The 16,488-nt window shown below is 40.2% G+C and overlaps 1 protein-coding gene across 1 annotated transcript in view; it reads left to right on the forward strand.

The window, feature by feature from the left end:
- The window catches only part of LOC150087641 (cubilin-like), an 81,882-nt gene that overhangs the window by 44,448 nt on the left and 20,946 nt on the right, over window positions 1-16,488 (forward strand). The window contains exons 6-15 of the mRNA XM_090369844.1: window positions 1,146-1,262; window positions 1,737-2,012; window positions 3,496-3,627; window positions 3,776-4,021; window positions 7,206-7,577; window positions 9,903-10,289; window positions 10,615-11,025; window positions 12,111-12,485; window positions 12,763-12,882; window positions 15,900-16,202. Coding sequence (XP_090225970.1) covers window positions 1,146-1,262; window positions 1,737-2,012; window positions 3,496-3,627; window positions 3,776-4,021; window positions 7,206-7,577; window positions 9,903-10,289; window positions 10,615-11,025; window positions 12,111-12,485; window positions 12,763-12,882; window positions 15,900-16,202 — 2,739 coding nt within the window. The remainder of the gene's footprint in view (window positions 1-1,145; window positions 1,263-1,736; window positions 2,013-3,495; window positions 3,628-3,775; window positions 4,022-7,205; window positions 7,578-9,902; window positions 10,290-10,614; window positions 11,026-12,110; window positions 12,486-12,762; window positions 12,883-15,899; window positions 16,203-16,488) is intronic.

The raw sequence follows: 16,488 nt of genomic DNA on the forward strand, positions 1-16,488 counted from the left end.
GCGAGAGTGTGTATGTTCCTGTTAATTGTCCGCTGCATCCAGGGTGTGATGTTAAGGTTTGAGTAGAGAATGGCCCTTGAGATAGTAAAAGGGTGGCCAGCAACTCTGTTAAGCCATCGCAAGAACCAGTACTCGATCCCAAGGACGGACTTATAATGTGAATCTGGAGCTGAAGACCAGATTTGCGAGGCATACATTGCAATTGGCAGGACACACATTAAAATGTACTTGGTCGCTAGCTGAGGATCCCTAATTCCTACCAGTTCCTGCCTAGTAGCCCATAAAGCGGCGAATATTTTTGTCTTCATATGGGCGAAGTGTTGAGCAAAGGTGAGTCTGTCATCCCACTTAAGACCCAGGTCCAGGTGAGAGTGCACTTTTTCCACACTAGACCCGTTCACAGAGATTGAGATGTCATTTTTATTCTGCTTGTAACTTATGGTCATTTGGGCAGACTTCTGTGCATTAATACGGAGCCCGATGCAATCCAGGTAGCTCTCAAATTCTCGGATTGTGCTATTTGCCATCTGGCAAATACTTTCTGCTGATTCATGGTCTTTGGAAGTGATGAAGAATTTTACATCGTCAGCATATGTTATAAAATTGTAGTACCGTGCAAGAAACGGCTCCAGGACGGCCGCGAAGAGAGTAGCCGAAAGAACTCCCCCTTGAGGCACTCCTTGCGAGATGGTAAAGCAAGATTGTAGCTTTTGGTGCTTAACAATAAGTTTCCTATGTTCTAGCAGGCTGCTTATTATAGTTTTTTTTCTTTCCTAAAATGAGGCCTCCAGACCTATACGCAGTACCCAAGGAAGAGCGGCCTGACCATTGCCTTAAACAAAGGGATAATCATCCCCTTTTCCCTACTAGCAAAATTCCTATATATCATTTACAAGACCCATGACCTGCTCTGGCAGCCTGTCTGTACTGTCAGAAAACTTCATATTTATTTACTTTTTTTACTTATAAAAATAAGTAAACTTTATCATTTCTTTTTGTTACTCCTTTGAGCAGTCATTTTCACTGTATTTTGGATTTATGAACTCTATTTCACCTGAGCATCCACTGTAAGTATATTTATTTAACTATTATTTTTATATTGAAATAAAATTAAAAATTATCTTAAAAAAATTCTTTTTATTTAGAGGTATTCATGTTTGAAAGCCCGGAAGTACTTCTCCATTTCAGCAGCGATGATCAAAACACCCGTCCTGGTTTTCACATCCGGGCACGTCAGATTACTCACTGCTATCCTGGCAATGGTACGTGCAGGAAAGTTTGTTGGATTTCTTAGAGCCTAGAATAGTTATTTTGATTTATTCCTTATATGTAAGATTTGGATTAAATTAATATTTCACGGTTTGCAACTATCCATGTGGATCTTTGCTTGAGTCATTTATTTCATTTCATAGTATTTATATGATTCCATCCAGTGTGGAAAATGCCTAGTTTAAAATCCCTTCTAGAATGGGAGAAAGTATTTCACAATGGCCAAGTTATTTGGGCGAAAGTTGCAAGGTTTTTCATCCACAATACATGAAAGCCTACCATGAAATACACGCAATTTAAAGATCGAGTGCGCTGATACTCATAGTTTTAAGTCTCTTGAAGTGAAGTCAGCTAAATAGTCAATACTTTTTGATCTAAATATGCAGTTCACCCTGATTTAATTTTGGTCTGCAGAGATTACACATTCAATTCATATGAACTGACAACTATATTTCTGAATTTCGCAGGTAGAAGTCCATCTTCACTACCGCAAACCACCCCAGTGCCATCGTGTGACCTCCAGACATCAGCACTCAACGTGAACATCACCAGTGAGAGATACCCTGGGAACTACCCAAATGGAGTGACATGCACATACACCATTCAACGCTCCAACGAAGGTTACTGTCGGGTGGAACTGAAGTTCGAAGATTTTGACGTGGACTTCACAGTGGGATGCACTAAAGACTACGTACAGATCGAAGGGTTGAGACATTGTGGATCGTCTCTCCGAGGACAGACAAGTAAGCTAACTCTTATTATTATTATTCGACAACCAATTGACTATTACGATTAAAGTTCAATTTTCACCTAAGCAGTGAAGTTTCCCTCTGATTGCTCAAGTCTTCCTCGGCATATAATCTGATCAAAATGCATGATATTTAAATGCATTATGCGTATCGTGTCAGAAATACCATAGGAAGATTATCATCACTAAACAGTCCTTTGCTGATCCGATAAATCAAGAAATTACCATATCAAGATAATTGATGGAGTAACTCGTCCAGTAACGTATCTCTTGTTGCTTGATGTGGGAATCTAAGGATGTCATAAAAATGTTCGAAACCATTACAGGCAAATAAAACAGAACAGTGAATGAATGGCCGTCTAAGAAAGGTGCAGCGCCTTTAAAACACGTAACGCGAAGTTATGTACAGATGACAGACTTTGATAGAGGTCGCTTCTCTCGTGATGTCAGAACAATGATTACAGGAAAGTACTCGGACACATTGCCAGAGCTCTGGTGGCATCAGACGAACGTCAGAACGGGAGTATCGATCCACAGATCTGCTAACTAGCGACAGTGAACAGATCTGCTGCAATCGAAAAGATTTCTAACGTGGTGATCGCCTATGTCTACACCTGTGGTAAGGAGCACGATTAGCAGACGATTGAATTCTCGTTAGCTGTTACCTTCCCTGCTTCCGATGCCATTTCATCGTCTTCGGTATCACCAAATATTGAGAGAAAGAACTGTTTGGATAGAAGAATGGTATTGTCTTTATAGTGGTGACGGCAGTATGAACTTCTGAAGGTAGATGGGGAAATAAAGAAAATTCAACCAGCATTATGGAAGGTCATATCGAGCCAACACCTGGAGTCATTTTAAGGGAAGCTATTAGTTCAAATAGCCGTCCACCTGTGGACGGCTATTTGAACTAATTTTAATATCAGTACTTTTGCCCTTTGTACGCTCCATCCCTAACGCCATTTTCTAGAAGGCAAATGTCCGTCTGAACACGACTTCCGTATCCCGACAATGTTTACATAACGTGGACAGGTTTCTTTGCGTGCACGTTCATCAGATCTGCCACCCATCGAATAAATTTAGTATATGGTGGGACATTCACTGGCCTCTCAGTCTCTACTACTATTGTCCAACTCACGGGTGCAAGAAACATGGTTCAGTGTTCACCACGGTGGCATTTGCTACCTTTTCGACCTCATTTATCGCATTTTCAACTCCTTACCACCACATTCATAGAGGCCATATTTCGTATTGAAGTGCAGAAAATCTTAACAGTCGACCCCATAATACAGAAAACCTGGCATAATAGAACAGCAGAATTTTGAATGTACTCACTGAAATTACGACCATCAGTAATATGATACAATACAACTTTCGCTTAATAAGCCAATCAGCCAAATTGGATAATAGGTTGATTGCAGAACAGGTGAATATACATAAGGATAGATGTTTATTTGGTGTCTTCCTTTTTTTTCCAGTGAGTGTTCCATTCGATGATGATAAACAGGTGATCCTTGTGTTCCAAGCAGACGACATATCTTCCAGGAAAGGGTTCTTCATCAGGGCAAGCCAAGTTCCATGTTCGAGGCGAGCACCATCACCTGTAACAGGTAAACTTCTTGTTTACGTTCACTCAAGCCGTTTGTGGTAAAATAATTAACGTTAATTTCTACTCTAAAGCAGATTTATGTTTTAAATTGTTTAAGAAAGAGAATAAATAACTATTTAACAGTAGGTTTATTTTGTTATCATTCGTAGCTGCGCCAGTTCTCTGCGACCACACCTTTGCCCAAGAGGAATTTTTTCTTCAAAGTCATAACTACCCTTCTGATTACGTGAACAACTTGGACTGTGTCTATACTATTCGACGTCAAGGGGACGACATTTGCGAACTGGAAATTAAGGTTGGAAGTTTTGACGTGGAAGAAAGCTCCGGTTGTGAAAACGATTACCTCTTAGTGGACGGACAAAACCTATGTGGAGTTCTGGAGCCAGACTCAATCAGTAGGTTCCACATTCCAATTAATTGCGTTTTCTCTTGAACAACTGAGTAACTTTACAAATTGATAAATTGTTGTAAGCTTGTCCTTCTGGATGAGTTCATCCCGTATTTTTGAATTTTAATAGTTGCAGAGTGATCTCAGAGTCTTTCGTACGCCAGTTCATTCATCAGAAATTATAGCTGCATTGTATTTGAAACCTCTCAGTAGTTCTTCATTTCAGAGCCTCTTTAGTTGTTCATGTATAATTACAGCACAGAAGAGAGCCGATTTGAAAAGAAATTGACTCATGGTTTGATGTTAATGATGGAAATTCTTCGAAACTGATTCCAATCGGCATTATTACTTTTTAACCCAAACTTGTGTATGTGTATATATGTAGATTCCATTTAAGTATCCCATGTTAGGGATCGGTGGTTGCTATATCAACCATCGATCTGGAGGATGCATCTGTCCTCTAATGAGTTAAATTCCAGATATCAATAGATCATTCTGCATTACCACAACAACATGTGGTTCTGAACTCAAAGTTGGCTTGATATAGAGTGTTATAAATTGCTACAACGATCCCCTCCTTCCCCAGCTTCTTCAATCTATTCACGGTACTAAGCACTGCAGGTTTTGATACCTTTCGTGTGTGGAGTTTTCGTAAAAAAAAAACTGATTGAATAATATTAAGGTACAATTTGCGTTTGAAAACTTTGTGGTCTATTTGAGAAGTCTGGTAACCATAATCCTCTTTGGAGTCAATACACTTTCGGCACACCAATGCTGCAAGCTGTTGATTCCAGCTGCGAAGAAAGTTCTCTTGAGGCCCCAGGATTGCATCTGCTGCAGCAAACGTCACTGTCGGTGGGAAAGTGGATGCCAGCCAGTTATTTTTTTCCAATTATGAAATTAGTGAAAGTCCGATGATGCTAAATCTGGTGAATATGGGGGATTGTACAAGATTTCAAAGCCGCGCTCATGGCAATGACAGACTTGTGAGCAGGTGTGCCGTGTCTTGTGGAGCAAGAAACCTTTGTGACTTGCTCCACAAATTCCTGGTGGAGTTTGTGGAGCAAGAGCAAACAGAACAGACTCCTGGTGTAGCAAGACACCTTTGTGTCTTGCTCCACCAAGGCAAACGCCTCACAAAGTCTGCGTAATATGCCCCTATGACTGAATGGCATTTCTGAAGGTAATCTAGGTAAAATTAGAAACACTCAATCAGCATCCCCAAAAACCGATGCCATCACTTTCCCAGCAGAAGTAATCGACTTGACTTTTTTTGGAGAGGGAGAAGAGATGTTTCCACTGTTTGGTCTGCTCCTTTGTCTCTGGCAGATCAAGCAAGGAAATTTTCCAGAACTGCTTGAAAACTATGTAAATGTTCGCTCGACTTGACAACTCTTATGCATTTTTGATCTGCGGTCAACAATTTTGAGACCCATAGTGCTGACCTATAGTGAGAAAACCTCTGTTATTATGTGATACCCACATTCAAATAAGATGCTCAAGACGCTGAAATGTACAGAACTGTCACTTGTCGATCACTCATCACTGGATCGTGCACACTGTCAACAACTACTGGAGCGATGGAGTTGTGAGGCTTTCAGATCATGGTCATCTACCAATCTCTCCCTCCCTCTCTTCCTCGTTTAAATTCTGCTGCCCACTTTCTAACCATTTAATAGGAAGAAGTAAAAGTATCTCGACCAATATTGTAATCATATCCTCATGAACTGTCTTTGCCTTTTTTTCCGAATATTAGATTACCGTAATGTGACTGGTTTTGTCCATCTTTCTTCATTCGCACAACTTTTTTGACTTCCGGCCCTGTAATTAAAAAAAAAGAAAAAAAAAAGTTACTAAAACGGCATGAAACTTGATGGGTTCTCGTAAGTATTTTGAAGGTTACCTTTCAAAATATGTATTTTCAGGAACTATACACTGAGTAAAAATGTAGGAAACTCCTTTCAAATGTTTTTTTTTTTTTTTCGTGTGGTCATTTATTTTAATGTCCTTAATGCCTTCAAATCTGCTATCCTTTAGCTTAACCTAAGGAAAGGAAAGAAAGTCTGCAGGAGTAATAGATGAATACAGAGTTGGTCAAATCTACGGCTTTCTTCGAGAAATGGTATCACAATTGTGGTTGTATTTTCAAGCTTATTCAGGATTTTCATTTTCAAGCTTATTCAAGCCATTTAGGAGCCAGTTCCCATTACAAAAACTTATTATCCTCAGTTTGATTCTTTCAGTTTAATTCTTGCAGTTTGGCCATCTTACACGATATCATTGTGATGATAAGGACTTCGTGGAAGCTGGATCTATAAAGATTTCGTGGAAGAAATCAGTAAGAAGGATTTCATTATAATCAATAATAATTTCCTAAGGAGCTAATAATAAGAAAGCAGAATTCGATGCACTTGTTAGCAGCACACCAGGTGGAAAAGGCCCAAGTTCACATCCTGATTTTTATGGGATATTTTCATCTGGAAACTCGGGATTTTCGTTCAGCAAACTGATTCAAATTATATATAACGCTTTGGCGCTTAACACACCGTAAAGCGAACACTACAATGCCCCAAAAAGGGTTCTGAAAATTACACGCCCTTGCAGTTACACAATGATTATATTCGCTGTCCTTCCCCAATGTCTCCACAAGTAAAAGTAGAATGTATTGTAAGTTGTTTTTCGTTCCAAAGAGAAAAGAAACCGATCAACCACCCTCATAGCTGTTTCATCGGCAATTTTCGACTCATGTTCCACAGTGTTCAAGCCAAATGTATATGTTTGTTAAGAAAATAAGCAAATAAGCCTATGAGGCGTCAGACTGGTATGTCTGTAATTGCATGGATCCTTCGGTTTGCTCTTTGCTCGACGAAAATTCCGAGTTTCCTACGGAGGGTGGTGAGAAATTCGTCGCGTCATTGACGGGATTCAGACTCGCACTTTTCCATCTGGTGTTGGGGAATGGATGAGGACGATGATATCCACTGTGCTACCCATGAGGTTATACAGTCTACTCAATGATGTAGCACAGGTGTATTTTTTAATTCACTTTTACTATGAATCCACTTTTACCTTAAAGAAAACGCAACTTCTTAGATTATCCCCATATTTTCCTTACAAACTTATGAAATTAATATCAAATAATAAGTGTTGGCAGGCATATTAATCACCCCACTTACATTTCTCTCTTTTAGGACGCTTTAATTTTCAGACGTCAGAGAAAATCATCCGTTTTCATTCTGATGCTTCTACAACAAGACCTGGATTTTTCCTGAAAATGTCTCAAAAGAGGTGCGCAGTTTCGACCTTGAGTCCCTCTACTCTGCAGGCGGAGTGCAATCAACAATTCGAGGACTTGGAATTCGAAATTACGAGTGTCAACTTTCCAAACAACTACCCCAACGACGTCCTTTGCGAATACACTATTATTCGTCAGAGCAGCGCCATCTGCAGCATAGAATTGAGATTTCTCGAATTTCGAGTCCAAGAAGGCGTTGTATGCGAGAATGATTATTTTCTGGTGGAAGATCAGCGATTCTGTGGGAAAATGGACAAAGGAACTTCTCGTAAGTAGTAAAAATTATCGTTTAATGTTCTAGGAGGGATTTAGAGTATTAATGCAACTCTGGGTGCGAAATGTGTACAATCTTTGCCTGGATTGATGCTTCCGACGCCACTGGCTGCCTCACTTTTTGATGCCCTCAATGTGCTTCAGGTGTACGACCCACATGGCACCCACACGAAGCCAATGATTCGTGAAACAGGAACAGATTCCTTCCTTCCTGTTTTACATTTATGACAGATACCACATGCCCTCGTAAAACCCCAGGTCAATCGAAATTACCGTAAACAATTCTAAGGGCCAAAAGGGGCAGCTTTATTTTTAAACTAGTACGTCTCAGCGAGGTGTATCCAATTATATATGCGCGAGAATCACTATACACATACAGGAATTAATTACACATAAATTTCAAAATTATCAATATATTTGAAAATCTGGTACGTTCTTTATAATTAGAGCCTTAGAGTTCAACCGTTATCTGGTCAAGATGACTAAAGAGCTTAGTGGCAATTTTTTTTTTTTTTCGCCATTCACTTCATAACCAACTGGAAATGCTCAGGATTTTTATATTTTAATTTAATTTTACAAAATGAAGTAAAGTTTAACGTTAAAACTAATTTTTAAAAAATACACTCATTGGCCAAAAATTTTAGAAAACTTTATTCAATATCTAGTAGGGCTACCTTTTACAATCCGTACACGTTTTGGAATGGATTCCAATAGGTGTCTAAGGGAGTCCAGATTTCACCGTTCTACCATCAGGATATTTGTCAGCTGTTGTTTTGGTCGGTAGAAAACTGCGAACTGAATTGCCCTTTCCAACATATCCCAAGCATTCCCATTTGAATTCAAATCTGCTGAATTTGGTAACCAGTGTGTAGGTGTTTGTAAATCTTGGGAATTCCTCAAATACAGTTTTTGAACGGGGTGGATGGATAGTTGCGTTGTCATCTTGAAAGAATCCATCGCAATCCAGGTAAAAATTAAGCATTGCGGGTGAAGTTGGTCCGATACGACAGAAAGGTATTCATTGGAGTACCATGATATCACCTGCAACCGCTTGTGTGGTGAAGAGACAATCTGGATGCTTGACTTAATTAAGTCCACGCCACACTTTCGCCTTACGATTAGTGCAAAAAAGTGAATCGACACTTGTCAGACCACATGATCTTTTTCCACTGTTCCACAGTCCAGTCTTGGCGATGACATACCACTCCGATCGAATCTTTCCATTTGTTACAGAAATAAGTGGCTTTAGTATATGCACACGAGTGCAAAATCTCAGATTCTTCAATTCCTGCCGCATAGTTCGGTTGTAAATGGATCTTTCTTTGCCTAAATTTAATTTTTCATCCCTTGCTGCACACTGCACACTATTTCACACACAACTCGCTTTAAATTCCTGTTGTCTCATTTTTGGAGTACCGATTTCCTACCGCATTTCTTCCTTTAAAAGCTGCATTCTCCTTTCGTCTTCCACTCACTGTATACTTTTAAATGGTTGCTTTCTTTCCACTAGTGATTTCCTTTGTTTTCTCAATTGTGGCTCCTACTTCAATTGTGGCTCATGCTCCAAGAGCATGAGCCAACCTTTCTGAAAATCATATGAATGGTATTATGAATGGTAAAGCATGATTATCATGCTTTACCATTCATATTTGGATCCTAGAAATTTTTGCAGATTTTTGTTTTGAAAAACCCTATTTTATACACTGAGTGGCCACTTTATTAGGGACGGGACATAACCATACCTAATTTTCGGAAGATGTTACAACCAACCTCTGCATTGGGTTGATTGTAACGTCTTCCGAAAATTGTTTGGTAGTAAACGATGTATCGACTTGAAAAGAGCAGCTCTTTAACTGTATAAATAAAGAAAGTGGGAGCAGAATGTTTCAATTAATACCTATATCATAAACTAATTATTTAAAATGCACCGAATGTGTTTTAAGTTTAACGCGTATAAAGAAGTCTAACATTTTTCAACTCAATGCGTACAAAAACATAACCAGGACAGCTTTAGACAACTGCCTTTTTTATTCTTTTCCTGTTTCCTAAAATTGCAGACACCCATTTCGGGGTTAATAAAACAGAGACCTTGACGAAGACCAAATTCGATGGATGTTTTTCTCCGCCATCCGCATCCCAGCTTTCCCTTTCCAAAACAAAGGGCTCTCAATCTGGCAAGTGGCGCCATCTTCCTGAAGAATACAAAACTTTAAAAAAATTAATACCGTATAAAGTTATTCTATAAATAATTACAGCGTGCATATGGCTATAACTGATCCTTTCATAGAGTTTCACTAAAGGACTTTCTTTCGTTCTTTAGAGACCTTTCACTTTGGTGACAAAGGAGAACTCGATGTCATCTTTTCATCGGACCACTCTGGAAGCGACAAAGGATTCAAAATCGCAGTCCGTCAGGAGGAATGCCCTACCACTGCAGTACCAACTATCATCCCACCCACTACGGCAGTCCTTCCTTGTCTGGAAACCTTCTCTGGATACAATGTTACCATAAAAAGTCCCAACTTCCCTCAGAATTACGAAAACAACCTGGACTGTCGTTACGTCATTCTGCGAGCCACCAGCAGGATCTGCGAGTTTGAGGTGGTAATGAGCGAACTGCACGTGCAAGCTGGAGATTCCTGTCAATACGACTACCTGGAGGTTGGTGGACACAGATTCTGCGGAAGAAGTTCAAGAGGAGCGAAACGTAAGTGAAATGTGGACCTTCCTTCACACATTTAGTTCATTTAAATGTGCACTCATCAGCAAAAATTTTAAGATCATTCTAGTCTGGAAGAGTGGACGCATTCCAGAGTAGTGCCTACTAGTAACATCGCTCACCGGCGAAACATATATAGTGATAGCATGGTAGTGCTTGTCAGTACGAAGCCCGTGCAATGGGGAAAGGGAAGGATATAACACATAGTCTTAATGTTTTGGTTTATGAGTGTATGTAAAAAAATCTATTTCAATTCGGTTTTGTTCCATTTTTCTGTCAATCTACAAATACAGTCCATTGTATTTTCTTGCAGGCAGCTTCACATTTATTGATGATCAGACCATCGTAATATTCCGGTCCGACTCTTCTGTTACCGACAAGGGTTTCGAAGTGCAAATAAAGCAGAGAGAATGTCCCATCACCACCACCACCACAATCTCTCCTACTACAACTCGCTCCACCACTGCTCTTCCAACTTCAGCAACTGCAAAATCTTGCGACCAGGAGTTTCGTGAACAAAACTTTGCTATTCAAAGCCCAGGCTTTCCACAAGATTACTACAATGAACTTAACTGCAAGTTTATTATACGAAGGTCAGGAGACAACATCTGTAAGCTTCAAATGAATTTTGTCACATTCGACGTGGAGTCCAGCAGCAACTGTGAATACGATTTCTTGATGATCAATGGAGAGATGCTGTGTGGAACAATGAACAACGTCACTCGTAAGTATCAAACTGTGTCCTTTTGTAATGGTAATAGTATTCGCCATATAGTGCAAGGAAGCCACAGGCTTTTGCTGCGCCGGAGAAAAAAAAGTAGATAAGAAAACACTAATTATATGCTTCCCTCCTCACACAGGTAACTGGACAGTTGACCTTTGAATTTAATCAAACTGTCAACCTCAACTACCTGCGAGGGAAACTTATTCCAGCTATCAACCCTTGTAATTTGAATTTATGACATCTAGTTCTGGAATTCTTTGTAACAGTGAAAATTTCACCTTCATTCATTTTACTAATCCCTCTCAGAGCCTTGTAAACCTCAATCAGGTCACCTCTGAGGTGCCTGATTGCCAAACTGTGTAACCCACATAATCGTAGTCTCTCCTCATACGGTAGTCGTACTGCCGATCTCCATTCGAGTTGCCCATCTTGACAGTTTTATCAACACATTCAATTTAAAAAGTTAAATAATTCACTGCCCTCCTTCTTTTAATGGGAAGCGAAAAATGTTAATCTCTACAGCTGACTCATCCACAATTGCAACGAATTACAATGAATTTTAGGACAGTAAGAATCTTCTAATATTCAACCACCCAACCAGGGTGGTTGATTATTAGAAGTTGTCCATTCTAAATGACATCCTTCGACCCACATACTTTTAGGTTACAATGCCCTCCCACTCTCATTTGGAAAAAAAAAAAAAAAATCAGACCAACTTTTCCTTAATGGGATCATCTTAAATTCGTTCATTTAATTTCAGTCAAAAATCAATTTAATCTCAGCGTAACCACTGTACTCTGGAAGTAGCTCATCATGAGCAGGAATATTCTGACAGTGCCTAGATTTGGTAGCTCCCAGATTGAATCCTGTAATATCAGTGCAATTTTTACCGGGCAACAGAGTAATCGATGGTTCCCAAAGTTCCGTCTGTTTCCGCTTCGAATTATATCCAAATGGCTCCAAAAACCTTACAATTTTATGCGCGAATTTTTAATTTTAAAATTATAAAAGAGATTTCTTTAAATTCATTTTTAAAACATATGAACGAATCGAATTATAATTCTGAAATTGTGCCTTCCAACTAGGTGTGTACTTATTCAACGAATACGAGATGATTCTTAACTTCATAACCGATTCGGCAACATCCAGACCAGGATTCAACATTCAGGTAACTCAGCTAACCTGCGACACCGTGACCACTCTGTCCCCGGTGATCACCCTGAAGCCATGCAACGTCGATTTCCAAGCGCAGACCTTTGAGATTAGCAGCGAGAACTACCCGAGTCACTACGACCCAAATCTCAGCTGCGTGTACACCATTCGCAAATTTCATCCCAACGTGTGTCAGTTGGAAACAACCTTTTTGAACTTTGATCTGGAGACGAGCGAGAATTGTCAATACGATTATTTGGAAATAGATGGAAACAAACTGTGTGGAGTTTTCCCTCCCAATGTCAAAAGTAAGTACCATCGAAGATTGGCTCGTAGTAGATGGATTATTCTCGAATTGAAATATTTTGTTTAATTTGTGCGAATAACTTTTGAGCCATAGGAATGTAGTAACGAAATGTGCTTATGATTGTATACGTTAATTATTTGTATTTGTGTAAGTTATCTTGGCCTAAATTCCCCTGATGAGAACTCTTGCAATATGCTAGCCAGCAAATCAATACGAATGAGAGTACAATAACCTCTTCCGCACATCCCGGATGCCTAATAGAGCACATTATCTTTCAGGAAATGTTACGTTTGAAGCTGATGAATTAATTTTTCACTTCCGGTCCGATGGAGCAACTGTTCGACCTGGATTTAAACTGCGTATTCGACAGAAACTGTGCGATAAAGAAGAGAAACCCAGTAAGTAATATTTTAGGTGCTTAATAAAATTACTTCATGGTCTAAGGATTTTTCAGAAATATTTTCCAAAGCGTGTTTTATGTCCCATTAATGTTACTTTCTTTCTTTTTTATGAAAACCCCAAACACGAGAGGTATTAGACCCTATAATACTTAGTATCGTGCATGGGTTGAAGGTTGAGAAGATGAAAGAAGATATTTGTTGACATTAAACTTGAATTTCTGTAGATTGTAATTTTGAGGAAATATGTGTGAAGAAAGGTTGTTACAAAAAAACAGTAGCTGAAGGAATAAACGAGGACGATGAAAAGTTGAAGATTGAAGTTGGACAGTAAAAGGATGTTGACTGGTTCCAGCGTGTTCGGACTGCTTTTGAAGAGAAAGCGGGAATATAGAAGCCAATTCAGAAGAACAGTGCCTTGTTCTTCTGAATTGGCTGTATGGAAGTATATGCAGCAGAAACAGAACATCTATGAGACAGAGAGTGGAGAGACTCTGTTAGAGATGAGTCATTAATTAAACTAACTTCCCTCTTCTGAATGGAATCTAGAAACCCGAGAGAGGTTTTGAGGGACCGCCCCAGATGTGGGAACAATATTCCATGGTAGGGCAATATTCCACAATTTGTATAGAGTGAACAGCTGTTTGAAAGAAAAGTAACGCCGAGAGTGAAAGGAAAAATCCAGTTTCTCAGATGCAGAGGAAGCAATATTTGTGTGCCAAGTAAGATTACAAATCAGGGAAATCCCATATAGAGTTAGGTGATCTTGTCTATAAATCTAAGTGTCATCGAAGATAAGCATGGGAGTAGAAAATCCTTTTTGCGAGATATAAGACGGGACCAACTAAGTTATCTTTGCCCCATTGGAGAATTACCTGGAGATCAGCATTTAAGGAATTTATAGTGGAAGCCGTTTGTGCAGGGCAAGGCCTCCCAAAGTGGAACGTGTGGCATGCAACGTGCAGTCATCATTTTTCATGGATTATTGTGAAATCTCAAAACTCTTCTAGGTTACAAATTTTATATCTAATATATAAACACTATTGCCCCTTGAGATTTCTTCCTGTGTCCACGTCTGAAGAAAGCTCTGAAAGGAAAACGTTTCGCGTCCGACACAACGATGCTCGCAGAGCCACAACGGAAGCACTTCACAACCTTTCGAAATATGGCTTGCAAGAAGCATTTAATGGGTGGGTACGACCATGGTGAACGTGTGTAAAGTTCAAGGGAGAGTATTTCGAGAAGGTGAATTCACAGAAGGTTCAGATGACGACAATTAAGATAAGATCTTGCACCAGTCCACGAATTAAATGTTCACCCCTCGTGGATACCACATGACTTGAAACATTTGTCTTTTATGTAACTTCAGGCATACAAAAAAATATATCATGAAATCGTAAAAATATTGTGGTCATTATATTCATAAATCTGGGTCGAAAATTTGGTACTCTACCATAAATTGCCACCCAATGCATCTCAAGCAAAATAAAACAGCAGTAGTAAATACTACTGGTAACCAGTAATATTTACGACTTTTATGTACATTTTTTCCCAAAATGTTTTCCTCTCAGTCCCACCTTCCAGTTGAAGGTAGAAAACTCATGTGGAAACAAAATAATCAAATACCTTGATTATTTTGTTTACCTTGATCAAATATCACTACTGTTCTTATCACTCTGCATTCAGATATTGCATCACCACATGCACATATTTGTACCCTAAGTGGACAGAAATCATGGGATATCTACCTAGTAACGGGTAGGCTCGCCTTTCACCCAGATAAGGGCAGTCACACGCCGATGCATTGAGTCCACTAGTTCACGAAAGCATGCCACAGGTATTTCCATCCATGCTTGCTGCACCGCTGTCCACAATTCCGTCGCATTCCTGGGTGGAAGATCCAAAGCTCGACCGCACCTTTCCACAGCATCCCAAAGATGCTCCACAGGGTTCATGTTCGGCGAACAGGGAGGTCGTTCCATAGTGGTAAAACCTGCGGAATGCTCTTCGAACCATGTTCTAGTCACCACAGCGCTGTGGGGAGGCGCATTGTCCTGCTGGAAGAGTCCATTTCCCCGTGAGTGTACGATGACCATGAAGGGATGCAGACGTTCTGCAAGGATGGACACGTAACCTGGATCGTTCATAGAGACATACCAGAGGTCCCAACGTGTGCCAGTTGAACACGCCCCAAACCATTACCGACCGTCCTCCTTCCTGAACAGTTCCTTGTTGACATGACGGGTGCATAGCTTCGCGCGGTTTCCGTCAGATATGAACCCTCCCATCCGCTCGAAATAACTGGAAACGGGAACCATCAGAACAGGACACCCCTCTCAAATCATCCAAGGTCCAGTGCCGATGTTCTTTCGTCCAGTTGAGGGGTAGAATCCTCAGTCGTGGTGTTAGCAATGGGACTCTGGTGGGTCGGCGGTCCCATAACTTATCGCGCCTAACGATCGCCTGATGGTCTTGGTGGAAACGTTTCTGGCACCTCTCTCGTTGAAGTCGCCTGGCGGTGATTTGTGCCACTCTCGCTCTCCGGTTAACTGAAACAGCGAGACAGACGTCGACGGTCACGTTCGTCTACCACCTTTCTCCTCCCACAGCGCTGTCCACGATGAGATGTTATTCCAGAAATGGCGTATTCCCGATACACTCTTGATACTGTCGAACGGGGACAGTGCAATTTCTGTACCACCTCCGCGATAGAGTGACCCATGCGTCGAGCATCTACTATTATCCCTTTTTCAAAATGGTTAACTCACGACGTTTATCCATACTGACATCGAATTACCATCTACGTGAATGCAGTGTACCTATTTATCTGCCAAACGGTAGGTTCGGCCACTAGCGAGAGGGGTGACAGCGTCTCGTTGCCCAGGAAACAGATATCCCATGAATTCTGTGCTTTAAGTGTTTATCAGATACGACGTAATTTTACTTGGAGTATATAGCAAAATAATTTTTATGGAACTCTGCAGTGATAAACGTTGTTTTTTTGTTATTCCTTTCAGCTACAACTTTCTTGCCTCGGACAATTCCTCCACCATCGCGTCCATTTCCTTCCCGCTTACCTCCACTTTCTTGTGACCAACGATTTACAAACGCCACTGGAACATTCTCCAGTTACGGATATCCCGACAACTACTTGGACAACCTTTCGTGTACGTACGTGTTTGTTGGAATGCCAAAGCACTGCAGGGTCATTTTGGCTTTCAGTGAGTTCCGCATCGAAGCAGATGGAACGAACTGCTTGAAAGATTACCTGGAAGTAAATGGCGTGCGGTATTGTGGACGACATCTAGTGGGACAAACAAGTAAGCAGTTACTTTAAAGTTTGAATTGGCTCTTTGTTTTTATATAATTTTTCACGTTACTTGCATACATTCATGCACCATACAACTTATTTCTCCTCAAGTCATGTGGTTTTTAAAATCACCAGCTTATTTATTTTTCATCTTTAAATAACAGACAGATCAAAGACAGATAGCAAATTACCCTCTCTACCAACGGTATTGTTAGATGTCCCACGAGGTTCTCTGCTCGGACCTCTTTTATCAATTTTATATAGTACAAAGAATTTTTTTTTTCATGCGAACAGTT

This window comes from Mastigoproctus giganteus, chromosome 3, assembly GCF_048544385.1.
Source record: "Mastigoproctus giganteus isolate SK-2022 chromosome 3, ASM4854438v1, whole genome shotgun sequence".
NCBI classification, from domain to species: domain Eukaryota; kingdom Metazoa; phylum Arthropoda; class Arachnida; order Uropygi; family Thelyphonidae; genus Mastigoproctus; species Mastigoproctus giganteus.